General features: G+C 47.5%; 1 protein-coding gene across 2 annotated transcripts in view; it reads left to right on the top strand.

Annotated features, from left to right (window-relative positions):
- Positions 1 to 26,784, top strand: part of LOC144168967 (glycerol kinase 5) — an 89,226-nt gene that overhangs the window by 17,146 nt on the left and 45,296 nt on the right. For both annotated transcript variants that reach the window (XM_077697970.1, XM_077697971.1), the window contains exons 4-12: positions 931 to 1,006; positions 1,734 to 1,827; positions 4,955 to 5,044; positions 9,280 to 9,321; positions 12,359 to 12,496; positions 14,798 to 14,871; positions 16,207 to 16,267; positions 18,433 to 18,559; positions 19,837 to 19,941. In XM_077697970.1, coding sequence (XP_077554096.1) covers positions 931 to 1,006; positions 1,734 to 1,827; positions 4,955 to 5,044; positions 9,280 to 9,321; positions 12,359 to 12,496; positions 14,798 to 14,871; positions 16,207 to 16,267; positions 18,433 to 18,559; positions 19,837 to 19,941 — 807 coding nt within the window. The remainder of the gene's footprint in view (positions 1 to 930; positions 1,007 to 1,733; positions 1,828 to 4,954; positions 5,045 to 9,279; positions 9,322 to 12,358; positions 12,497 to 14,797; positions 14,872 to 16,206; positions 16,268 to 18,432; positions 18,560 to 19,836; positions 19,942 to 26,784) is intronic.

The raw sequence follows: 26,784 nt of genomic DNA on the forward strand, positions 1-26,784 counted from the left end.
TCATAGCCCAGGTGGGGCTCTGGCGCTTTAAACACCAAAACTTTTGAGACGCAACAGCGAGGTCACGGTGCAAGCACAGCCAACAAGATGTTTTCCTATATGTACTGCATGCAACTTGCTACAGTAAACATGAAAAGACAAGTTGCGCCTGCCAGAGTGAGACCCGGATTGACATCCTAGAGGATCCCTTTTGGGGCAGCCAGTTCAGATTCTTACAGGGCAGGTTTAAGGTGCTGGGGGAGGGAAAGTTGAGGACCTCCAGTGACGAGTTAGCTACAAAGCTTGCCAACTCCCACCAAGCTGTGCTCTCGTTCTAAAAGAAAGGCACTTTGTGTGGAGGCCCTACAGGTTCTGGGTATTCAAGGCAGTCTTGTGTCCAGTACACTGCACACAGCCGTATCATAAATGGTACATGTTTGGTTGGTACAATGTCTGCAAAACATGGTTGGTACATCCTTAGCAGACATTTCGCGAGACATTAATACGAAGAGTCTCACTGTGAGGCGCCTGAATCTACAGCTCCTGCCTCTCGAAAGCCACATTCACTTAGAAGGAATTGTGGGTGCCTAATCACTACCCTGAAGGAAGAAGGCTGGCTGCAGCGGCTGTGATCTCACCTGGGCATCCCACAATTCCTGATCCTTAAGGGGCACTTAGGACAGCTGTCATGTTTGTTACAATTGGGAAGCCCATCATCACTGCATTGTCTGTGTCAGATTCCTCAGCTCGGCATAGTTTTTGTTACAGAGTGTGTGTACAACTTGTAATGTGGCTGTAGTCTTGAAACACTATGGTGGTTGGTTTGCGGCGGTGTGCTATGAATTAGAGACGTGCTAATGCGTACAGAACGTGGCATGGGAAAATGTAGTCAGGCTTGTCTATGTCTTCGAAGGTCACTAACAGTGGCACTGTCTGCTTGTGTATCCACAGACTCTTCGACGTCGGCTCGGCCTGTCAAGGCCCTCGGTATCTCCACACAGCGCGGAACCTTCACCTGCTGGGACAGGTGAGGCACTGGCATGCGGAAGAAATTCCCTGTCTTAAGGCCACACAAGGCTCCTTCAGGTGGCAAACCTAAACACTGACTGCTAGTGGAACTTAAGAAGTGGCGGCTGCACAAGCAACTGGGGTACGTTTGGGAAACGACCATTTGAAAAGCAGAGAAAGCTGCATCCACAATACGTAATGTCCGTAATTGTTCGATGAAAAAGGGTCTAGTGCAGTCTCCCATCTTTTGTCATTTGTGTGGCTGACAAAGCCCTTGCTGCTGGGCAGAAAAAGGCCTACCGTATTTACCTGAATCTAGGCTGCCCTCAATTGCGGGCCGACCCCTCAGATTCGCAAGGTCCCCCCCCCCCAAAAAAAGTAATACTTGCCTCGAATGCAGGCCAAATGAAAAAAACAACACTGCTTCAGCAGCAGAAACCCAGCATTTGCTTTGCGTAAGCGCGCATGATCGCAACGCGATTGCGCAAGTTTAAAAATGGCGCCACAGGAGCGCTTCGCCCCATTGGCGCAAGCAGTAGGCCCCTCCCAGTGCCACAGAGGGTGGTGCAGGCCACATCACGGTGCCATGGTCACCTGCTGCTCCGAAATCGAGTAAAGTGTTCAGTTAAAGAGCCACATCTCTCACTCGGATTGGGAGTGGCCTCCGACTCTGAGTGCTCTGAGCCAGAGCATCAGAATGAGCACACGAATACAGCATCAGTAAGATGTTCCCCGTCTTTCTGCAGGCAGACGGGTCAAACCCTTCACAAGTTCATCTCCTGGAAAGACACCCGTGCTGAGCACCTCTGCCGGCGCTGGAATGAGAGCACACGCCTCAAGGCAATGACGGCTTCTTCCTCTTCTCCCTTGTTCCTGCTTGCTTTTGTTGCTCGTCTTTCTTGAGAGGGTGCTCAAAAGGTGTGCTTGAAGCCACAGCAGCATTCAGTCCTCATTGCTGATGTTGGAAGGGGAGTCTCAGGTGGCTAGACCTGGCTATCTCCGGATTTGGTAGTAAAATGAGGACAAGTGAAAGGAACTCATAGCACGAGGGCTGTCTGTCACGCAAAAGTATTCACCACCACAATGATGATATATAACTGACAACAGGGATAAAAAAATTGCCGCAGCTTGCACTAGTGCAAGGCTGTAGGAACAGCAGAGCTGGGGGTCGACCTGGCTAGGCTTTGTTAGGTTTTGCGTTGTTCTTGCTAGGCCAGGCTAAGTGTGGAGGGGGGAGGCCAAGTTCAGGTGGGTTTTCCAAGGCTGTTCTGGTCAGTCTTCAGCTGCTTCGCTGTTTCTCCAGCCTTGCAACACTAGTGCCAGCTGTGCCAATTTTTTTTGCCTTTTAGTAGCCCAAGAAAGACTATCACCTTTAAAATGGTATAGTAAGGGGTGCATATATGCATATGCTCCTTGTGCTCACACTCAAGCAGGCGCAAAAGCTGGCGTCACTGTCATAATACCCTATCAGCGGTGGTGCACCCTTTAAGGTGGTGCACTTTTTTTTTTTTTTTTGCTAACGCCACTGTACCAAGATCACACTTAAACAGCTTCGCTGTTTCACAGATGGGAAGGAAGGGGAAGAAGAAACCGTAACAAAGGAAAACAAGGGGGGAGGAGTAATCTGCCGGACTAGGCGTAATCAGTTCAAAGGAAGAAATCATGCCTGTCGAAGCATGCCCACGCCGAAAGGAACAGTCTTCGTTGCGCAAGAGGCCAATCTGGCAGAGAGGAGTCGAGGTGATTTGGTGACAGACACAGAACAAATGCATTGACAGGAGGAATTACATTCAAAATGTGCAAGTGAAAGCCAAAACTAAACTAATCAGTACAGTTCCTAAATGAACAAGTCCAATCTATCAATGTTCTGGCTCCCGTGTGAAGTCGACATGCGTGGGCTGGAGCAGTGCGCTGGTCAGTAGAGATGTTGTCAGGCGATGACGGGATGAGCTTGGTGCTTGAGGACCACCAGCGGCTTGGCGATGTTGCTACTCCTGAACACACTGCTCCCGCCTGCCTCCAGGACTAGCCACATCTGTCCACAGCTTTTTCGCCTCTTCTTCTTCGCTTCTTTTTCCAAGCGATCGTCTCTGACCGTGGCATGCGGGCTTCATCTTTTTTTTGCTTGTATGTGCCCCCATGACAATATCCCCATGACAAGCGCCAGCAGACAGGCAGCAAAATTCCCTGTCGTTGTCGACTTTCCTGGTGCACGGCGGCAAGAACGAGCAGCATAAAGTGGATCATGACGCAACTCGTCTCAAGTGACGAGGGCAAAGCCCTTTCAGAACACTTCCATCTTTTTGTGCGCCCTGTCTTTGCGATATTTCCTTTTTATTAAATGTGTTCGACCAACTCACCCACATCAAGCTCCTGCCGGCTTAAAAAACCTTTTGCGCAAAGGGCGACATGCACCATTACGCCATTTCCCCAGTTTACACAATGCTGGTCGCGGGAAAGTTTGCTACACCGAACAAAATAAGGGGCCGTTGTGTCGTCTGCCTAATGCAAAGGTCAGCCGTTTTGCATGTAAGGGAAAAGCGTTGATGGCTCTTTGTCCCTTTTAGTTTCCATTATAATTTCTTTCATAGACAGCGGAATTTCATCGAGCACCACGAAAAAGTCTGTACCATCCCATTCTGGCGGTTGGTTCAGAAGTGGCAAGGGTAACAGCAACAATGTATCACAATACACTCCTCCTCTTTTTCCCTCTCCACTTTCTTGCAATTTTCTCGTCCGCTTTGTGTCCCACATCCCTTCCACTATTACCATCATCTTTTCTCCGCTGCACTCTGTGTTCGCTCCTTTCTGTACTTTCCTGTGCTCCTCACATTTGCTGTGTTACGCCAACGGTGCGTTAGCCAGGAAGGGGCTTTTATTAAGGGGGCACATGAGTCTTTGGGACTGAAAAATTGCCCACAAAAGCATTTTTTGGGGTGGTATCACTTTTCTCGTCATTTGTACAGTTTTTCTTCTGAAAATTTCGTACGTGGAACAGTACTAAGTACTTATAAAAGCCTAGAGGCCCGATTTCAACAATGAAAAAACAATTTCCCCGTAATTCCCCACTTTTTCACCATGAGTGGTATCGCAGTTATACGAAACTCTCAAGAGGTACATCCCAGCATGTAGTGCAGCAAGAAGGTCATTTCTTTTTCACTGTGAAGCTCAATGGGAAGCAGATATTGCATTTTATGTTTCAGTAGTTTTAAATCTTTAATTGGTTAGCAGTAGTAGTTCAAACCTAGAAGTTAGAATTGATATAAATGTGTATGTGATTGTAAAAAAAATAAACTGTTTCCCACATTTCATTGTCCACAACTTCTGGGATTTAATCATGGCTTGCTGGTAATCTTTTGTTGAATAGTTTTTTCCTATTTTCTGAAGAACAATCAAGGAATACTTAATGAACTCGGAAACTAGTTATCCCAGGTCGAAAGTAATAAGATATATGAAATCAGCTTAAAAAAACTGAACAAGCTCATGAAGTTTCGTCAAAATTGGTTGGAAAGCAAAAAAAAAAGTTTCAAAGACCAGTGTAGTTTGAGAAGGTGACGGGTGTGGTAACCCTAATTTGGGAGCTCTCCTCAGCGTTACTACTAATGTCTGCACAAGAGGTTCGTGTTGTGACTGAAGAAGCCTTTCCGACTGCAGCGGTTTCGTGTTGTGTCTCCATTTTCTTTTTCAGTTGACATTCAGTTGCACATTCTGGGTATCAGAATGCCTTGTTTTGCTGCGTGCATTGCGCACTTTCATGCCCCACGTATAGGTTGTAAAATACACAATTTGCTAGACTTCGCCATGTCCGTCACCTTCCTTCTTTCGTTCGTTGTCGTTAAGTGCAGTTTCTCCATTTGACATCTTTGTGAACATGCCTGTTGTGGGGGCTCTGTTTCACTCACTGCCTGAGCCCCTGCTGAGAGCGATGTTGTGCCCGACTGACAGCCCTGTCTTGGCGCCTGTGCAGTTGCTGCGTGTGGGTGGCCACTTCATGCACTGCCTGACGGGGAAGCAGCGCTACCGGGCCGCCAGCATGCTCCACTTCGAGTCTGGGCTGGTGAGTGGCCTCTCTCCTCTCGCGTGCCACTTCGCTGGCTGTTTCACATCTCGCAAGTGCTTGCTCTTGCAACTTGGGAGATCCTTTGAATGCCGAAAAATGACATGAAAAATGGATTTTTGGGAAATGGCACGTTTGGGCTGCACATGTCATGAACTACCTTTTCTGGAAGTACCAGCGCCTTACAAACGATGAAACTATCAAAATTCAAATGTGCAACGAGCTGCGGCAACTCCGGAATGGCGAACAAGCGCGAAAACCCGCCGCGGTGGCTCAGTGGCTAAGGCGTTGCGCTGCTGAGCACGAGGTCGCGGGTTTGATTCCCGGCCGCGGCGGCCGCTTTTCTGAAGGAGGCAAAAAGCAAAAACGCCCGTGTGTGCGAGATTTCGGCGCACGTTAAAGATTCCCAGGTGGTCAAAATTAATTCGGAGCCCTTCACTACGGCGCGCCTCATCGCCTGCGTTGCGTTGGCGCGTTAAACCCTATCATCAATCGAACAAGTGCGAAAACAGTCCCAACTTCGCATGAGTGCTGTTCCCACGGCATCTAGGGTTGTGGCGCCACTTTGGTCTTGTTTCAGTCGTGGATTCTAGCACTTTCTTTTGCCGGCGGGGCTGAAGTATAATTTGTTAGTGATTGGGGGGTTCAAAATGCTCTGGACTCTCCCACATTTCTTGCACGCACTTCTCTTTTGTACGTAAGGTCCGGATTGCGCCATTCTCTTTTGGTGCACTCCTCACACCAGCGTCCGCTTGGTGCCAGCCTTTGTATGCCCTGCTTCCCTTTTCACCATGCTTTTGTTTGTCACCTTGGGTTCATGTTTTTGTGACCTTTTTTTTTTTTTTTCGTGACTGCCACCGTGGCCTCTCTATGACGAGCCTGTTGGATCGGTCGCACTGATATGGTTGCCATACCACCCGAGAATGCCTATGTGGGAAAGTTAAGGGGGCATACTGGTCTTCAACCAAAAATGTTTATTTTTACAGTTACGATGATAAAAATTGGAGGACCTATGTAGTTTTTCATTCTGATTGTAGATATAAAATTTGTTTTTGTGTATAACAACTGCATCCAAATTTATTTGGATTTTTATATTTGATTTCCTGACAGCTTTTGCGAAAAAACCTGCTGGAGTGAGGCAGCTGAACAAGGTACCAGTGAACTGTGCACAAATCGAGGAGGGCAATAAGAGGAAGAGTGTCATTCTACCTGGTCTGTAGCAGAAGTTACAGCCATTTAAAGTTTTTGCCTGGACGGCAACACCAGTTTTTCTAGTTCTCACCTTCCAGGCCCAAGCTTCAAATGGTCGTAACTTCTGCTACAGACCAGATAGAATGACAGTCTTCCTCTTATTGCCCTCCTCGATTTGTGCACAGTTCACTGGTACCTTGTTCAGCTGCCTCACTCCAGCAGGTTTTTTTTTCGCAAAAGCTGTCAAGAAATCAAATATAAAAATCCGAATAAATTTGGATGTAGTTGTTTTGCACAGAAACAAATTTTATATCTACAATCAGAATCGAAAACTACATAGGTCCTCCAATTTTTATCATCATGACTAGAAAAATAAGTTTTTGATTAATGACCCATGTGCCCCTCTTAACCGTGATGGCGTCCGCAGTGGGGTTGTGATCCCCACACAGTTTTGAGCTGGACGAGTGTCCTTTTAGTGCAGGTCATCACAAAAGCGATGGCTCCAATGCTAAATGGGAAAAATGAGATTTAAACTCGGGCGCAATGGTTTATAAAATGGACACGAGACATTGCTTAGGGAGAGCATTAGTGCGCGATTGTTTGAGTGACCTTCGTGCAAGTGGCGGCGGTAATGCTATGCAGCCTGCGTGCTGGCTTCAGCAAAAATTACCCCACCTTCCCGCGAGGGGAACCCTGTGGAGATGCGACGCATCTTGGGGGTTCACTTGGTGTTTCCGTTGGGTTGATTCTCTAATTTCATGAAACGTGTGAGGAACACGTATGATGTATTCTTTATTTAACATGCGGCGTAACGTTAACGATGACTGCCTTGTGGTCGCTGAAGTGTACGGGTAGTGGATGGTGAAGTAACAGGACCACCGTGCAATTTGCAGCGAAGATCAAGTCTATGCACGTGCCCGAAATCGGAACGCCGGTGCTGGAACGACCGCGGCTATGACGCAACGTGGCGCGGCTATGATGCAACACAATCCAATCCAAGCCAAGCCAACCCAATCCAATCCAATCCAATCCAATGCCCCTCGCGAGAGAGTGTTCGCTATCGGAGAGGAGAGGGGGTGAGCGGCGGCGAGGAGAATGGGGGAAGGGTGTGGACGGACAACAACGCCGTGTGGAGGGACAAAGCGAGTGAATGAGATGCAGTCGCATCTAAAAGTGATAACAACATGCTACCTGTCACCACAGCAAAACAAATCAGACATGCTACTGCGGCTGCACACTGCCATTGGTACTAAAAAAAATTCCTCCAGGCACTTCAGCCTGCCAACGTGTTTTAAGGCTTCCCCTGGTGAAACTTATCAAAGCCAGTTTTACTGCAACATCACGGTTGTGCCTCACTCATTGCGTTCGTCTTTTTTTTTCTTTCTATTTCCTTTTTCCTTTTTTTTTTTTTACCTTTTAGCACAAATTGCTTCGACAAGCAGACTGGTGACACTTCACGTCACAGTTTCCTCTGAATCAGAGCTCTCTGTAGCTGGGCTGCACCTTTTCACTTGCGTGTCATCATGCCCACCTGTCACGCGACATGACATCAGCACCCGCCGCGGTGGCTCAGTGGCTGAGTTGTGTTGCTGAGCACGAGGTTGCGGGTACGATTCCCGGCCGCAAGTGCCGCTTTTCTTATGGAGGTGAAGAGCAAAAACACCCATGTGTACGAGACTTCGGCGCATGTTAAAGATCCCCAGGTGGTCAAAATTGATCCGGAGCCCTCCACTAGGCGTGCCTCATCGCCTGTGTAGCATCGCCGCGTTAAACCCTACAATCAATCAATCAGCTCAGTGGCTGAGGCGTCGTGCTGCTGAGCCCAAGGACACAAGTTCGCTTTTCAGATGGAGGTGAAGAACAAAAACGCCTGTGTGTACGAGATTTTGGTGCACGTTAAAGAGCTTCTGGTAATCAAAATTAGTCCGGAGCCCTCTGCTACGGTGCGTTATAGCCAAGTGCAGCTTCGGCACATGAAACTGCCCCAATTTGAGTTTTTTGAAAATTTGTGAAATGACGTCAGCACTGCAGGAACTAGTGCTGAGGTGTAGTGCATGGACACACACTTTGGTCCTCCTTGCAGAGTGAAGTGCGTGTTTTATTTACTTTTTACTGCGATGGGGTCATTTTCTGTATCAAACAGCAGTGGTAGTGCAATGTTTTTGCTCAGTAGGGCAGTTGAGGGGGCACACTGGTCATGGGGACAGTTTTGTTATTTTTTAACCTATGTGCTTTAGATTTGCGCATTGAGTGTATTTTGACATCCGGAGCACAAATATGCAGTCAGTTTTCGTCTATATGAAAGCTGGTTTAAGTTTAGAGCTGTGCAACATGTCATGCCACTCTGTTTTGGGCAATTTTTTCACTATCTATCTATGAAATACTCAAATGCATTTTATCCCTTTGTGCTCTAAAAGGACCACGGAGTTCAACTATACCGCAGCAGTAATTTTGGTATTGTTTCTGCAACCACTGTGAACTTCATAAATGTCAGGTTATGAATTAGTAATGTTTTTGTAAAACTAACTGCATAAAATCTTGTGCTAGCAAAAAGAAATCCCATATTTTTGTGGTTTTATTGCACTGTTCAGTTCATAGGCTTTTCAATGCAGATAAAATGATACAAATCGAACCAGTACATCCTAAGATACTGTACCCGGCGGCTGACCTCAAGGAAAAAAAAATTGGTTCTAAGAAAACAGGGCATGAAGTTTGGAAACATAGGCAAAAATGGTCATTTAGGCAACTTCAAAGGGCGGCAGTTTTGTGTAACACTCAAGATACAGCTATGATATTTTGCAAGTACATTTTTTGGGACCTGTAGATTGCAAATAAAATTAATGCAGAAAATTGACTTCTTGGCAAATTTTCGGTCCTCAAGGCCAGTGTCCCTCCTGAAGGATTTTGCCTTGACATGCAGTTGTTATTGATGCACCCTGACCTTGCTGCGCAATGTGCACTCTAGGAAGAGGCATGTGAGCCTGACACAGTGTTTGGTTTGTAGCAACCCTGGATGATGTTCTTGCTTTTTTTCTTCCCTGCAGGTGGCAATGAGGCTTTTGTGGGCCCTCCAGAACATTCCCGGGGTAAGTACACTCTCCTGGGAGCCTTTTAATTTGTGGCATAAGGTGAAACGGGTTAAGTTTTGGCATCCGGGTGGTTTGAAAAACTGTAAGCATTTAGAGACCAGGGACATGTGGCTCTTGTGCAAGGGGTGTACAGGCCTGATGACGCTTTGTGAGAGGTTCCTAATCAGGAACGACGTCAGGCAAGGGGACACCATTCCACCTAAATTATTTACATCGTACCTGGAAGAGGCAAAGGCTGCACCTATCAGCCACCGCTCACTTCATGTTTCTTGGCTGAAGTACCTAGGCATAGGGAGGGAACGTTTGTTGCTTTTAGGGCGCAGCCCTTCGGCACTTGGTACCTGAGTTTCGTGGCAATGGCAGCAGCAGTGGCGGCGTTCATCGAAATCACGTACCGAGTAAGCGAACTAGGCAAGTGAGGCAGAAAGAAAATGGAGAGGGGCGTCTGGCAGAAGTGTGAGGGGGGAGAGCGGCACATGTGGCTGTGGCATCATCTCTATCATTGCCTCCCCCTCACACTTTTGCCACGTGTCGCATCCAAGGAGTGCCCTCCCCCTCACACTTTGGCCAGATGCTCCTCCTTCACTCGAGGCCCATCCGAACCACGTGACATTTGCGTGGGAGATTCAAACACGATTTGCAACAACATACTCGGCGGCACCGATGGGCTGCGAGATAACGGCAGAGTAGCGCACGCCACCGTGCATTCGCTGATCACGCGATCACTTCCTCAGATGCAGCAGATATGCGCTGTGACCGACAGGACTGTAGTTCGCGCTGCACACAAATTTCGCATTAGGGAGTATAGTAACAGTCGGTGCATTTTTTTGTGCTATAATCATGGGTCTAGGCCTTACACTGTTTGCACCAGACTGTTTTTTTTTTTTAGTTTATTTAGAGCAGATGTGGCAGTGCCTTGAATGTAGGAAAAGCAAGGGCAAGCTGAAATTGTCGGTAAGCCTAAATGGTGGGCCTTGGTCAGTACTAGCAATCTATGTAATCTGCTGCGGGTTCGATTCCCGGCCGCGGCGGCCGCTTTTCTGATGGAGGCGAAAAGCAAAAACGCCCGTGTGTACGAGATTTCGGCGCACGATAAAGATCCCCAGGTGGTCAAAATTAATCCGGAGCCCTCCACTACGGCGCGCCTCATCGCCTGCGTTGCGTCGGCGCGTTAAACCCTACAATCAATCAATCAATATGTATTCTGCTGAGCATTTCTGTGCTTGCATGTTACATAATAGTTAGTTGCCCCTAACCATTTGAGAGTCATTTATGGCTGTATGTGCACAAAGGGTGCATGTTAAGTAGTTTTTATAGACAAGATATTTTTACAGGTCTGTTGGGGGTTTTTAAGGATCATTTATAGACTTTGGGAGTGAACAACGGTCTGCTATTTAATTTCTGTGCTTGTACTTCTTTGTTTTTGTTCTGTGTCTATGCCAAACAAGTACTAATACAATGTGGTGCAGCGCATAAGTAACGTTTCTCTCTAGACCACTTACCCGTTCGTGCTAAAATTTCACACACCGCTACCAGAGCCATAAGACAGAGTCATAAATGCTCTCTAACAACCAGTTTTGCTCGTACTACTGCCTTCAAAACAGCTAATTCGCGTGCATAGTGGAACTCGCTACCACCAAGTGCTTTTGAGCCTGAAAACGTTTTGCAGAAATTAGAGTACTTTTTTTTTATTTTCTTATCGAGTGCTTGCTTCCTGTTGTTGAATTTATTATATTTGCTGCTGTACTTTGTAAACTTCCTTTTTCCCTTTGCGACAGCCTCAAATTGTTTTCTTGCTTGGGTCAGAATTGTCTTGTTGTCCTGCTTGGTCAGAATTCTGACCTACAGCACCAATAAATACAAAAATAAGTAGTATACGTAATGGCCTGCCTAGTTAAACACTAAGATTGGTGGCCCCACTTATCTGAGGCCAGGGTCAAAAGGGCCGTTTCTGCCACCCCCAGACCATTATTAATGCCAGACTATGGGAGGGTGTAGTGTTTTGGTTTCGGTGCGATAGGTGGAGCTGGTGTTTTCAAGAGGTGACAGGAATGGCACTGTTGAGCAGTGGCTTCAGAGGTGAAAATTACCTCTAATTCAATTTCGAAATAACCAGGTAGGTAAGGTCACCAGTCCTGAGACCATAAAATGTGGGCTTTGGGCAAAGTTTTGTCACAAATAACTGGGGAAGGAAATCAGTACTGGCCATTTCTCTAATATCCTTTGGAAAAGAGGCTAAAATTAATTTAAGAAATCGCCATGGTGGCATTTTAGCTTAGGCGTTGAGCTACTGGGTACAAAGTCACGGGTTCAATTTGTGGCTGCTGCAGCCTTGTAGCAAGATACACCCGTGCTCGAGATTTTAATGCACGTTAGAGACCTTCCTTGCTGGTCTACATTGATTCATAGCCTTTGCACTACTGCAGGCCTCATTTCTGCACTGTTAGCTTCAGTGCACAAGATTCTCAATGTAAACTTGAGAACCAATCCCAGATGGTGCATGGGACATACTACTTTTGCACTAATAAATACACTAGAAGGAAATCTGGCGCCAATGTCTGGGTGAGCGGCACTTCAGCAAGCGTGCCCTCATGTACCGGGTAGGAATGTCCCACTTGTCCTTGGCTTGGCTCACCAACAGGCTCAAAAGTGGCCTCTGGCTGCAAAAACAGTGCCATTGCAAAAGACTACTTAAAGTTGCTCTACTGATAGGAAAGTGGAGCTCCAGAGGATTCATTTGTCAAGTATTACATATAAGCTTCATGCAAGGCGAGAAAGAAAAGGAATGTCCCCCTTATTTATTGATTTTGGCTTCAAGAATGAAAAGAAGCTGTGTGGCTAGCTAAGCCAAGTATGAGTGGAACATCTGCTAGGTGCTGTGTTTGCGCCCGCGATGGCACGCCACTGCAGCGACGCATGTCCCTCTACTATGTGCTAGTATGAAAGTCTATGGCTTGTGAGTCATTTTGTAGCATCACTTTTGCCCACCGGATGCCACCACCTCTCACGGATTCCACCGTGGTGCGTCATGCAGCTGCGGGAGGGTGCCCTGCAGGGCCGCTACTTGATGGGCACGGTGGACAGTTTCCTGCTGTGGCGGCTCACGGGGGGACGGGTGCACGCCACCGACCCCTCCAACGCCTGCATCACGGGGCTGTTCGACCCCTTCACCGTGAGTGGCACCGCGGACGGGACCCCTGACGTGACTCGCTCACTGGCGAGGGTGGCGTGCGTTTAAAGGGGCCATGAAGCAGTTCATTTTGAAAGAACTAGTCTTCAGTAGCTAAATTAATGCCGACCGAGCCAGGCAAGACACTTTTTTAACTGAAAATGCAGACTCAAGGAGCATTGGAAAACTTTTAAATTTAGTGCCGCAGTGACGTACCATTGGCAGGAGTGGTGTGTTAACGTCCAACGATATGACCAAATGAAAGTGGAAACACCACTACAATTTCCCAGTCCTGTTTCTTGGCGGTGGCTTAACTCTTTCACGACGGCGCCATAGGCAATTGGAAGCCGGCGTCCGATGATTTTAAATCTCCCGCAAAATCTGAAACCCATCCTCCACAGACAACTATCGCCATCTGGTGTGTTCATTGACAACTTCTCTTTCAATTTCAGTTTCGTTTGTTTATGTGTCTCGTGTGGTGGCGGCGTAGCAAGAGAAATTTGAACCGAAGGGGGAGGGGAGGAGGAGGAAAAATGGCGTCGGGTTCACGCCGCGCTCCGCACAGTCGGACTGCTGTAGCAAGCACTTCGGCAGCTCCTGCTGTCAATTTTTCTGATTCCAGCAGCAGTGAGGGGTCAAGCAATGATGTGGGATCTTCAGATTTCAGTTAGGACGACTAAGTTCCGGTTCAGGTGCCTCGCACTTCAACAAGCGCTGGCAGGTAATTTCGTGGTGACTCCGCGCTGTATTTATAAACAAAACAGGCTTCTTATCTGATGACTGCGGTTTTGATTTTGTGTTTAGGGTCTCGAGAACGTACGGCCGGGATATTTTGCCAAATGCACCGCGCCGTATCGCGCTATCACCTTCAAGATAACCTGGCGCTCGTGTCAGATTAGCGCTGCAGGGTTCAGGTGCGACGCTTGTCGAGAGCGCTCGATTTTTTTTTCTTGTTTTTTACCACCGAACTGATAAAAATTTTGTGCGAGGACACAAAAGAGTTTACTGTAATTACCCGATTCTAATGCGCACCCGATTTTCCTGACAAAAAAACTAAAAAACTTGCACCTCCGATTGTAACACGCACGGAACTGTGTGAGCAAGAAAAACGAATGCGAGAGAAACGGGTGATTTATTTCCCGAAGTAATCTCACTCATCTCACTCCTCGTCGCTCTCCGCTGACCACAACATCTCGTCCTCGGTGCCGTCAAGCATGTTCGCGATGCCACACTTCTGAACTAACGTTCAATCATGGTCGATGGGATCGTGGCCCACGCCTCACACGCCCATCCCGCGAGCTTCTCCAGAGGCGCACGCTTGAGCCGACCGCTCGTTTTGAATGCGTGAGAGCTGCTGCTGCCATTGCTGTTATCAAGCGCGCAAGTGGAACGATTTGACGATTTGTGTGAACGCCGATAGAAAAGCCTAGGCGCCTATGCTTCCTGCGTCCGAAAAATCGTTGCTAAAAGCTTTAGCGCCATCTTGACATGGCGATGGTGATGGGTGGGACGAAATTTCCGCTGGTTCGGTTTTGATTTCGTATCCGATTCTAACGTGCATGCAATTTTTCGACCTATTTTTCCGCAAAAAAAGTGTGCGTCAAAATCGGGTAAATACGGTACTTGGATGCACATTTTACAGAGACTCACTCACCCTTGAGTGCCCTCGCGGCGTGGAACAGCCGTCAGTTGCGCTAGGTTGACGGGCCCTCAAAAATCCAAAACTTGGTGTACACTGTTGATTTATATATTGAATCATAGCCAAGAAAGGTAGGAACATTTTGTATATCTTAAAATACCTGAAATAATTTTTAGTCTCTGTAAAAGTGCCGATTTGTGTTTTTTTCGTATACTTTTCTTGGGGGCTTTTTTTCTGATTACTTGACGAATAAACTAAGTAATTGTTCCTTTAACAAAACTGCTGCTTTGTGTTTGGAAGAGCAATCTATAAGCTACAATTTCATGCATAGCAAGGCTACGTGTGTCCAGTAGCTCAAGAGAAAAAAAACGTTTTGTGGAAGCACTTAAAATCGGCCGTTTTTCCGCCGTAACGAAAGAGTTAAGAGGGCAGCCACCAGTAACGAAGACAAGATTCTGTGACATTGTAGAGAAATCGCTGGCAATGGGGCTGGGGAGTTGCCACTTTCTCATCTGTTTTCCTTAATATCACAGTTATTTGTTTCAAGTGTGAAGCGAAATTGGTATCATCGTTGTCGGCACATAGCAGTCTTTTTAACGAACCAAACTTGTGTGTTTTCTTCATGGCCCCTTTTACACACTCTCCCGTTTGGTGTTTCCTTTCAGATGGAGTGGTCCGAGACGATAACCAGCATGCTGGGCATCCCTGTCGCCATACTGCCACAGGTCCTCGGCACAAGGTGACTTCGCTTGCCCAGTGTCCGAGCAAAGGCCGCACTTGACAAGAGTCGGATTCAAACTATTGTCAGACAGGGAGCTGTCGATAAAAGAGGTGGTACCAGAAAAGAAATGGCACTTGGCGGTCTTTGTCTGGCTGAACAGACTATGGGAACAAGGTTGCGGGAGGGAGCTGTCAATTTGAATATTGCCCAGCATGGCACAGGTATCTTGGCTCATCCACACAGCACCTTTACCAAAGGACCTCTGTGGGACAGAGTGGGCTGATTGCGTTATGCTGCTTCAGACAAGGTCAAATATCCAGTGTAGTTTTGCATGTCTGGCCCATTAGGACGGATGATGGAATTGATGCCTTGTAGAGGTCAGCCGTTGACGAGTTTTGTAGGAACAGCTATGAATGAAGGCTCGTGTGTTGAGGCACATGCCTCAATACACCTGGGAATGTTTCCAAAATGCCTGGGAATCACATTTTGGAAAGGTCACCTGCTGGGCCACCGTTTTGTCAACATTCCTCTAAGCAGCTGGCACTTAACGGGCGCAGCCTAACAGTACAGTGCAGTCCAGTTGTGACAAGATCGAAAGATACAAAAAAACAAATACTATTATAACCAATCATCACTATATGTAGATTTCCATAGAAAACGCTGCCAAACGTTTGTGTAGCTCCTGACTCGAATTTCCCACTTGCGCTGAAACATGGCAAAGTGTAGTGTTGGCCTAGTTGGTAGGCCATAGTTAACAGTGCAAGCAGAAATGTGGGCAAGAAAGACAACACTCTTGTCTGGTGTCAAGATGACAGAACCGGTGCAGTTCATCTGGTGTGAGGCAGAAAGGGGGCTGAATTTTTTCTCTAAAATTGCTTTGGCAACGCTATTGGTACCCATCGACCACCTTTGCATTTCTCTGAAAGTTACGTTTCCTTTTTGCTTTTTTTCTTGGTGAAAACCCTTTCCCAATTTATTGGACCCTCAGTAAAATTCCTAGTCACAGAACCAACTGTTTGCTTTATCATTACTAAACTGTTTGAACTGTAGGAGTTACCTGCCTGAATAATCATAACGCAGAGTGCACAAGCTGTCCTAGATGGTCGTGCACGACTGTGAGCCCATCCACTACCGGAAAATTTTTGTGTATGTGCTGATGAGAGGTACGTAGCTCATAGTTTTTACTCCCGACACTTTTACAGTGTCACTACAGTGTTCTGCAGTGTCACTACAGTGTCTACACTTTCTGTCTACACTTCTCATCATCAGTGTCACTACAGTGTCGCTACACTTCTACAGTGTCACTACGGTGTCACTTCTACAGTGTGTGGTCTTATTTTTTCATCATTGCAGTGGCGTGTTTGGCCATATGGACGCCAGTATCCTCGGTGCAAAGATACCCATTGCTAGCCTGGTAAGTTTTTGTCTCGCAGATGAGTATAGCCATTTCACGTAACTAATGGGACGTCACGCTAGTTTGACAGGGTGCAGTCACTGGCATTACTGGCAGGGGAGTTTATGAAGGAACGAGGCAGTGCTTTGCTGAAGGCACATTCTGTTAACTATACATTTGGTGCCGGTCTGGGAAGTCCTACTGGAATAGGGGGTTCATTCTGGGTGCCCACAGATTTGAGTTCCCATAAAATGAGCGCCCAAGAGAAGCGAGAGAAAAAAAATTTTCTATAAGCGTTGTAGTACCTTTGAAGGGCTGTATGATTATCGACACTAGTGGTTGGAAGTTGTGGGGAGGTGGATGTGAATGCCGTAAGAACACGACTACAAAGAAACTAGAATTCCGGTGGAGTCAAGGCAGCAAGGGGGGCACTAAAAGACAGCTGTTACCTAACAATGACTCTTGCGACATTCATGCCTTTGCAAACTGCGATATTGCACTTGTCACGTGATGAAAGGGACAAATTCGTGTTGTTTCACCTCGGAAGCCACTGTGAGAGCACATATTACTAAAAATGCTGGGGCAGAAGGCTAGGTTTCTTCAGTGTGGTTTGTACATAGTTTGGTGAATTGGTACATGTCGGAACGTAATGGCACCGAAAGCAGGACACAGAGAAGAAGCGACGCACACGGGAGTACACGTATAATGTGGTAGGCCACCAAGTTTGACGTGCTTCCAGAAACAATTAGGGTTGTGCAGTGGTACTTACAGCTGTGTTATTTCAATGTCTGCTAGGTTAGTTTGGTTAGGGCAAAATTTAGGGCAAAATATCTGAGTAATCGGACACCTTCCAGGTAATTTATCTGCCTCCATTTTTAATCGCTGCCAAGTCGCACACAGTTAATTGTGCCGTTAATTCATTCTGGCGCATAAATTGAACCTGTAAAGTAGCTGGACCTGTCAAGATTGCAGTGGGGCCTCAAGCTTCGTTAGATCGCACCACTTGATTTAGAACATGCAGTTAACACACTGATATTTTTTTAGTGCTGGCCCATTACATCACTCCAGCCTATATATTACGTAACTGTAGTTTGAAGTGTGAAAGTTTTTTTTATATTTCTTCCGGTTTTCTCTGTTAAAAAGTGTCTTTCGTGGCTGCAATGGAACTGAGTGGGTCACTAAAGTCTAGTTCTTTTAAATTGAAAAAGGTAGTTGAGCTCACTTATGACGATACGGTTTATAACAGCACATCGGATATAAAGATGAAAAACTATGGCACCGTGCAATTTTGTATGCTTTCTATGGTAAAATAAACTGCTTATCAGAATGCTCCAGTGCCGCAATATCGGATATAACTATTGAATCCAGTCGTAGCGTGCACCGACAATGTGAGCTGCTGACGGCATGTGCCGCGAGCCGTGATGTGCCTCATCCCTTCCACCCCTCGGAAAACGAGTCGACTGCGCCGCTTATGAGAAAGTGGAAAGGAGAGCAGTTTTCCTTCTGAACCCCCCACCTGACGCCACCTCTTTGGAATTGTCCCCGCGCCTGCTCGTGAGCTAGCAGCGCTCGCTCGCGCGTTTGGTTGTTGTGTCACATGTGCGCTGCTTTGAATTTGGCTGGGTGCCTCTTCTACCGCCTCCATCTTTCCGTGGGTAGGACATCAAGGCCGATGTTTTGGAAACGTCTGAGTACCTCACTGAAGAGGTGATTGTTGCGCAGATACGTGCTGCGGACAGTAGTGACAGTGGCGACTCTGACGACACGGTTGCGCAGCCTACTCAGGTAGTGACTTCGCAGGAGGCCCAACGCATGACACAGTCCCTCGGGGACTTCGTTTCCACCAAGGACCTTTCACTCAGTTTTAGATGTGCGTCAGCTTCACGTGCAGAGAACAAAGCTGAGTGGCTATGGCTTCTTTTCCGCAAATACGTAGTACTAGTACGACCTTGCTTGCGCGCAAATAAAATAGTGTAAGATCTGTTCCGTCTGGGTGTGTTTTTTTTTTTTTTTGCAACTCACTTACATCAATTATCAGCTATAACGATGAGATTGCCTTGGCACTTGGATAGTTATAAGCGGACTCGACTATATATTGTCTTCCTGAATCGGAGTCGGGAAAACTCAAACGGCAGATTGGCTAGATGCTGTCGTTGTAGCGCTGTTCGTCGTGTTTATGCGTGCAGGCAGGCGACCAGCAGGCATCGGCGTTTGGCGAGTGCTGCTTTGAGCCGGGCGACTGCAAGTGCACCATGGGCACGGGTACCTTCTTCAATATCAACACGGGCAGCCAGCCGCATCCGTCCTCTGTCGGTGCGTCAGCTGTTTAATTGTCAACCATCGTGTTGTCAGTGCGTGCCACAACTCACTCAGCGTCACTCCAGCTACGAAAGGCACTTTTTTAACGGGGAAAACAACAATGCAAGAAATATTGAAGAACTTTCAAATTTCACACCATAGTGAGGTAATACGAGTGGGTGATAAAAACGTAGTTATCAGTGTTGTTACCTGCACATTTTCATCCAAGTGATACAGTCAAACGGAACTAGAGGTCCCACTGAAATCGCCAAGTCTTGTTTCTTGGCGATGGCCTAGGTTGTCTGCCACCGATTGCACAAGCAAGATTCTGTGGCGACGTAGAGACATTGCCGGAAAGTGGCTGGGGGGTTGCCACTGCTTCATATGCTTTCTCCAATATTTTGATTAGTTATTTGAGGTTTGTAATAACATTGGTACTGCTGTAATTGCGACAAAGCACTCTTTTTAATGGAACAAACATATTTTGTCTCCACGGTGCCTGTAAGACTGTACTTGCTGCATTTTCTTCCAGGTATAAAAGTGGACTGCGTGTTTTTTCGTACCTTAGTCTTACTTAGTTATTGGTACATAGAGCAGTCATAGGAGCAGGTATATGTAGTTCACAACTTTTAGGTGCTAAGCAAATGTTGGCAAATGGGAACAAGGTTTTTGGCATTTTGCAGCTCATGGCGATGCTATGGTTGTGGGAGGCGAAGGTTATGAGAGCCCTGTCGAGTTATTGACACAAGACTTAGTGAAATACTTCATACATGTCAACTTTTTCTTCCACAAAAAAAAAAAAAACAGTGTTTTAGGCAACAAGGTAAGTGTGTAGTCAAGATGGGCAAAGGTCTGTTAATTACAAATATTGCGCATCGCATTGATTCTTTTTTCTTTACTAAAACATAAAACCGACTCGTGTTTCCACAAAGAATGAATGGCAGCCACCTGATTGTGATCAGAACAGTGTAGTGTTAGTGTTGTCAACTGCTTAGGTGGTGCAATCAGTGGTGGCCTTGCAACTTTACAAGGTCAATGCAATGGTGGGCATAGTTGGGGAAAGCAACCATCAGTTTGATTGAGCTGCTGTAATCGAAGCGGCAGCACGACTTATTTAAGCATGCAGGAGGGCCGTGTTACAGGTGTGCTCTGGTCGCGCCGATTGCATGTGTGGCCCTGTAATTGCACATTGTGGGAGTCCCCTGTGTTTCTTGCCAGGTGCTCTAGTTTTCGGCCGTTGTCTGCTTGGACGCTCGTTCTCCAGCTGCCTTTTGTCCCCCTCTCGAGTGCAGGCCTCTACCCGGTGGTGGGCTGGAAGATTGGTGACCAGGTCACTTACTTGGCCGAGGGCAGCAACTTCGATGCGGGCACTGTCGTGGACTGGGCGCAGGCGATCGGTGAGCAACACCCACTAAGAACCTCTCTTTCCCTGGCTAACCAGGGAAAAGAAGAAAAAAAGCCCCTTTCTTTTGAAAGAGATGGTTAGAACGCAAAGGTGTCTCCCATGCCACCTGAGTCAGAGGCAAAGTCCAAAATCAAGAAAGGCTTCAACAGTGTCAGAAGGGCGCAGTTGGATAAACGTCAGCTTCATAACGCAAGGTACCTAGGTTCGATTTTAACTACAGAAGTTTTTTTTGGTGAGGCTCTTTGCATTTCATCATCATCATCATCATGTGCCTTTTGGGGAAACCCACTGTGTAAAGTTAGCTTTCCTGCAATGCATTTTGGTGTTACTATCTACAGCGCAAGTCAGGCATAAAAAGCTTTGCTTTTAAAAAGAATGAATGCCATGCATAGGTGGGAATCTACGTGAAGTGAAGCCTCAGTTGTGGGCAATTCAAAATTTGCCTGTCACATAGGCTTCCCTAAATATTTCTCTGCTTCGACAAATGAGACACGCCTCTCTCGCAAGGCAATGAGATGCTCAAATTTGGTTTGGCTGGCAACCGAAGTGTGGTCGATGGCACTTCTATCGGCGCCGCAAACCGCACAAGGCGCTTGCTTGACCCTGGCTGAGCTTGAAGGCCAGAGGAACACTACCAGGCATTCCCGTGCTCTGTACCTGGAGTAATATAAGCTTCACCTAAAAGAGCTGGACTGGCGACAGCGTTCAATTCCTGCATGTCTCACTTCATTGTAGGGTCTGCTGAGAAACCAGGAAAATGGGTGCCTGAAAACTTTACAGATGTTGGAGATGGGGAGAAGTGATGATTTGTAAGAAGTAGACATCATTGACCACCTTAGTACATTAAAGGGCTGTGAGAAAGGGTCCTTGTACAGTCTATGCCCGTTACAACGGACCCTCTTAATCCGGAAAAAAATGTCCGCTGTATCCGAAGTATGCAGGATCCGAACAGGGGGTGGGGTACATATATGAGCATAAAGTGGGAACTTTGACCAGTATTGCACATAAATGCTACAGACAGTTTGTTCTTTTTACACGCCTGCAGCATCTCTGCTCAGCATTCATGCAGGGAAAAGAATCGTCTAGAGCTGTTTTCAAAGCTTAGCACCGGCACTTGGAAAAGGCCTATCCTGTGTGGCCAAGTGGCGCAGAAACGCACGCTAAGCTGAGCAAATAAAGCAAGAATATAGCTAGGAGCAATTGCTAACCAGTTATAACAGTCAGTCAAGGCCAGCAGCGTTAGCCATGCTCTTTTAAAACCCTTCGTGACGAGGCAGGTTTACCAAAACCGTTCGTGAAACAATTCGGATCGCTGCTTGACATTCCCTCAAGGCAGCTTCCGAAGTTTTAATGATCTTAGTCTGGTCAGGAAAACGGCTGATACGGAATAATCTGATGAAGGACAGCTGTGGAATCGAAAGTTAGACCAGTTGGACTGCACACAGCCAGCGGCAGATTGTGCACAATGAGTGAGATCCGACTCCCCACTTGAGGCACTTCTTACCGTCTTCATCGAACGGAACGGGAATGGTGCATGTGTGGAGTAATGAATGCTGAAATTCACTGGACCCGAGTTCTTTATTACATAAAGAACTGTGATGAGGGCTGTGGGATTCTACATTTCACACACTAGTTATTTCCCACACCGCAGCCATCCGCGCTCAGCAAACATGCCTTGCGAGCGCCAGCTGCGGACGGGTCCGTTGTTTCGGAGACGGACAAAGGCAGGAGGCGGCGAGGGCAAAACATCAATGGCAGCATTTATTGCAAAGTGCAAATCAAATACACTGCATACAGACTACTCGTAGGCCATAACGGTAACACTGGGAGTGAGACATTAAACAACGCTAGAGATCGAGATGGTTCGACTCACCGATGGCATACCGGAGCAGCGGAGCGCTGCGGAGTGCGAGCGCGGTTGCAGTCTCCCAGCTCGTCCGAACGCGTCCTTTGTGGCGCGTTCCCCAGGTCAGGACCAGCGCGCCGAAACGTCCGCGCGCTACCGGATCCCCGAGACAAGAGACCGTCCCCTCGTCATGCTACGTCCCACCAGACTTCGCCTTACGGTGGCGCTAGTATCGAGGAAGAACTGGTTCTCGGGTAAGGCAGAGAGGAAAAGGGTCAACGCCTTCACCAGGGGTGACAACAAACCATCCGGTCGCTGGCGCCCTCCCGTATGGTTCCCGTCGCGTAAGCGAGGCGCGTTGTGCGCTGGCCGCGATGGGAATCTAGCCAGAAAGGGGTTCGCGTGAAAGTCGCGATCCCCACAGGGCAGACTTGACACCCGGGTGCGCCACTTAATATACTCGAAAGCGCTGTTCTTCAATCTCACCGCAGTCACGTTTTTCGGCAGCAGCCTTGTTCTTGACAGTCGAGCGGACTGTCTGTTCAGACAGGCCCATACTTGTGGCGATGTAGGCTGGTTTTCTCCATGTTCGACAGCGTTATGCTTAGTTTATCCGAGAGTGAAATCAGCTACTCCGCCGCTCATGCCACTGGGGGGAGAGAGAGAGAGAAAAAAAAAACCTTTATTGAAACAACAGGGACGTAGTAGGGGAGAAAAAGAGTTAGGAGCGGTGGGTGGCCATCCTAGTCCGGTAGGCCGTGTGCCGCGGCTGCCATCCTCGCCCGAGAGAGCAGGGCCTCTTAGTCTTCGAGCTGGCAGCTCTGCAACGCGCACTGCCACTGCTCAAGGGTAGGGGAGCTGGGTGGTGGAGAATTAATGGGGCAGGTCTATACGAGAGGAGCTGTGGTGTTAGGCTCATCGCATTGGGGACAGTTAAGTGGGTAGTTACTAGGAGAGATGTGGTGTCTGGAGGGGATTGTAATACGTGTTGGTTTGAATTCGGTTCGGTTTGAATTCGGTTGGTTTGAATAGGTGCGTCGGGTTGCTCTGTAGTGGTAGAGGATGTCAGTGTAGGTTTGGGAGAGGGGCGTAAGGGAGTTTGCAATACCAGTTGCGTTGTTGGCCTCTTCTGGGAATGCCCGGTGAAGGAGAGCTCGGGTGGTGGCGTGTACCGCACAAAAAAAGGGGGGGACAGCGGCACTGGCTTGGCTTGGCTGCACTAACGACCTGTTCTATGCCAACAATGTGGCCAGACATAATAGTTTCCTCGTCAAAATAAACAAAGAAAAAGCATATCAGGTTCCAGCACTGAGGAACTCCGCTATAAACATTTAGTCAAAACAATTTTCACTTAAAATCTAGTTTGTTGTAGCCGATAGTCTGCTATAGCCGGGTCCATTATGTGTGGAGTTGTCACGCGTCTCATGCGGCCGAGAAATGAGGCTCAAGTTGATTCATTTGATGGCAACACAATATATTTACATAACAAAACCACTCAAACGAACGAAATCATAGTGACTGAACACACATATATCACACCAAACAGCAAAAACAAGCACGACCTCACACTACCAACACTCTACTCCTAAAGTTACTATAATACATTAACTGTCTCTGTCAGATTCAAGCAAATCCTATTGCCGGTACCACGGTGCGATGTCGATGACGTGGCCCAGTGGGTCGGTTGGGTTACGCGTCACCCAACGTCGCCGAACGTCGCGATGGCCCGTGCTGGTGCGTCGTGGTCCGGAGCTGCCCGCTGTGCGATGACTCGGCTTCGCTGAGCAGTGCGGCTCAGCAGGGGGCCAGTAGGGCGAAGCTGTTGGTCATAGGTGGTCCGGAGCTGCCCGCTGCCAGACGGTGCGATGCCGCTGGTGCGTCGTGGGGCACAGCTCGACGGGTCGCCGGCGGTGCGATGCCGCCGGTCAGCAGGAGGCCAGCAGAGCGCAGCTGCTGGTAATCGGTGGTTCCGGGCAGCCCGCTGCCAAACGGTGCGATGCCGCTGGTGCGGTGTGCAGGCACGGCCCGAACTTCCCACCGTTCCTCCAAAGAACCCGTTCCACTCTGTCTACTCCAACTTCGTCCTCCGCCTCTTCACCTCGCATTCTACTGTGTGAGGCTCCCATTTTCTGTACAAGCTACCCCCTCCTCCTCTTCGATTACCCTGTGTTTCTTCTCCATTGGTCACTTCAAAATCCTTCTCACCATCCCGTATGCTGATTTTTCTTTCTCTTCATCTTTTCTGACAACATCTTCTTCTGGGGCCAATCCCCCTTAGGGTATGGGCTCTTCTTACCACATGACATTACCCCCCGAAATTGAAGAGTTTTTTTTTTTCTTAAAAAAAAAACTGCTACACACCACGCCTGTTAGTGGAAACAAAGTCCGCAGTCCGCACGTCCCAACACCATCAGTCCTATTAAGGGGGGAGGCTGGTCTTAGACAAACTTTTTTATTTTTCAAGCTATTGAGATGAAAACTTCCAAACAGATGTATTTCAGCATTCTGATTTCAAATATCAATTTAGATTTTGGATATCGCAAGTAGTTCTAATTTCATACAGATTTCATTGTTAAAAGCCTATCCCCAATTTAAAAAAAAATCTGCTTTAATGATGCTTCTAAACTGCACTTCATTGCATTGCTTAGCAACCAGGGAGTGCAATAAAAGTATTCCCATGCTTCTAGCCTTCCTACAACCAATTGTATGAGGGTTCAAACAACAAAGTTTGAACAAACTTCGTCCTCATACAACGAAGTTTGTTCGAACAACGAAGTTTGAACCCTCATACAATTGGTTGTAGGAAGGCTAGAAGCATGGGAATACTTTTATTGCACTCCCTGGTTGCTAAGCAATGCAATGAAGCGCAGTTTAGAAGCATCATTACAGCAGATTTTTTTTTAAATTGGGGATAGGCTTTTAACAATGAAATCTGTATGAAATTAGAACTACTTGCGATATCCAAAATCTAAATTGATATTTGAAATCAGAATGCTGAAATACAACTGTTTGGAAGTTTTCATCTCAATAGCTTGAAAAATAAAAAAGTTTTGTCTAAGACCAGCCTCCCCCCTTAAGCTACTACATCAGTCCTACTAAACTACTAAGATTCATCACACACCAAGTTCACCCTTCACGAACTCTACCTTCAACTCTTACATTCAATCACAGCACGTAACACTAACAGACAAGACTTCCTCATCCTATTACACTATCTACTCAGGAAATCCGCTCTAACATCGCCAAAATCAAACACATCAATAAGTCTCAAGCTCACAAACACTCTTAATCAATCTAAATTACTCAACTACCTCCTTTCCGAGTACACTTCATGCTCCTACAACCCCTTGTCTGCATCATACCCCCACATTTATGCTCTACTTTATTACACAACCTATTTGTCATATTCCCATATGAGTCCTATTTCTTTCCAGTCAACTCCAAGATTTTAACCGGCTTTTTTTAGCTTTGACTTCATCTTCACCTTCTTGCGCCTCTTCCATTCAGCACCTTTCGCTACACTGCCATCTCTCTTTGCACCACCATCAAAGTTCACTTGTCTCACTACCCAATGACCCGTGCCCGGTCTCCAGTTCCTCTCTAGTGCAAGCTTTCTCTCTATTAAGCGCGACTCGCACAATTTCTTCGTTTGTGTCTTCTTTGCACGTCTGCGCTTTCGCTCTCCTCTGGCGCTGGTATTTTGGTTACTCCCGGAGGAAAGCTGACTGCCTATTTTTCGGCCGATGCCATGTTGGCCTGGGTGCTGATCACAGAGCCATCCGTTCTCCTTACAGGCCTTAGCTCGTCGTCTGTGCGTCGTCTTCATAGCGTGCGCTAACTCTGCGAACTTCCGCTCATGCACTCGAACGTTTCTAAGACAAAAACTCCTTCTCTGCTTCACACGCTTACGGAAACGTGGACATTTTTTCTGGCGTTCTTCAGTCTCAGCAACCTCACAGGGTGCTGGCAATTGCCTTTCGGTTGGAACAAACCCCGGTCCTATGCCTAGCCTAAATTTCTCGAGCCGGGACTTTTTGTCAACTACAAGCTGCTCGATCTGAGGGAGCTGCCCTAGTTGCTCCGTAATCCCTTCACCTGACTGTGCACTGGTGACCCCGTTTACTATCTTAGACGCTGAGCTGTCTGCTGAGCCGTCCAAAGAATTTGCACTGGCCTTTTTCGGGAGTAGTGTACCCTCAATATTTGTAGGCATTTCTACCCGACCAGCAATAGGGCTTTCTGTCCGGTTGTTATTACTGCCAGTGCACGGAGCGGCAGGTACCTCCGTCTCAATTATTGATATTTCAGAGACCGTAAAACCAACTGGCTCAACAGAGAGACTAGGCGGCAGCGCGCGGTCCTCGCATGGCGTGTTCTCAGTGCACTCATCTTCAAGCTTTTCACCTTCGGTTCTGCCAAAGCCGGCCCGCTCACCTCCTTGCGCTTTTAACGCGCCTTTCTCCTCAGCGTTCGTTTGCGAGAACACTCTTCCTTGTATTTTTTCATTGTCATCACAGCGCAATTCAAACAGCGTTCTCTCAACAGCACGTTCTTCTTCGCTGTCACCTATCTGCGTTCTCTCTTTCTCTCGTGCATCATGGAGGTCGGCGACCCGCGTTCCATCAGAAAGCTCACGTGCGGCGCGTTTCCGGTTCTTTATGCGTTCCCTTTCCTCGAGGCGCCGCGTTAACTCTGCCTTTTCTCGGTCCAACTCTTCTAGCTGGGCAGACCTCCTCTCGCGCTCTTTGCGCCACTCTTCATTTAACAATGCAAAAAACTGCTCTTTGTTTAAACCTGATGAACTAGCCAAGGTTAGAATCTTCTCGAGGTCCATCTCTCCGCCGGGTAAGACGCGTGCTTGGGCCAAGGATAAATCCTGGCAGGCTCGCCAAAAGTTTGTCACGCGTCTCACGCGGCCGAGAAATGAGGCTCAAGTTGATTCATTTGGTGGCAACACAATATACAGTTAAACCTCGATATAACGAAGTC

The sequence above is a fragment of the Haemaphysalis longicornis genome, unplaced genomic scaffold, assembly GCF_048455015.1.
Source record: "Haemaphysalis longicornis isolate Haplotype H1 unplaced genomic scaffold, Haemaphysalis longicornis Haplotype H1 scaffold_2, whole genome shotgun sequence".
NCBI classification, from domain to species: domain Eukaryota; kingdom Metazoa; phylum Arthropoda; class Arachnida; order Ixodida; family Ixodidae; genus Haemaphysalis; species Haemaphysalis longicornis.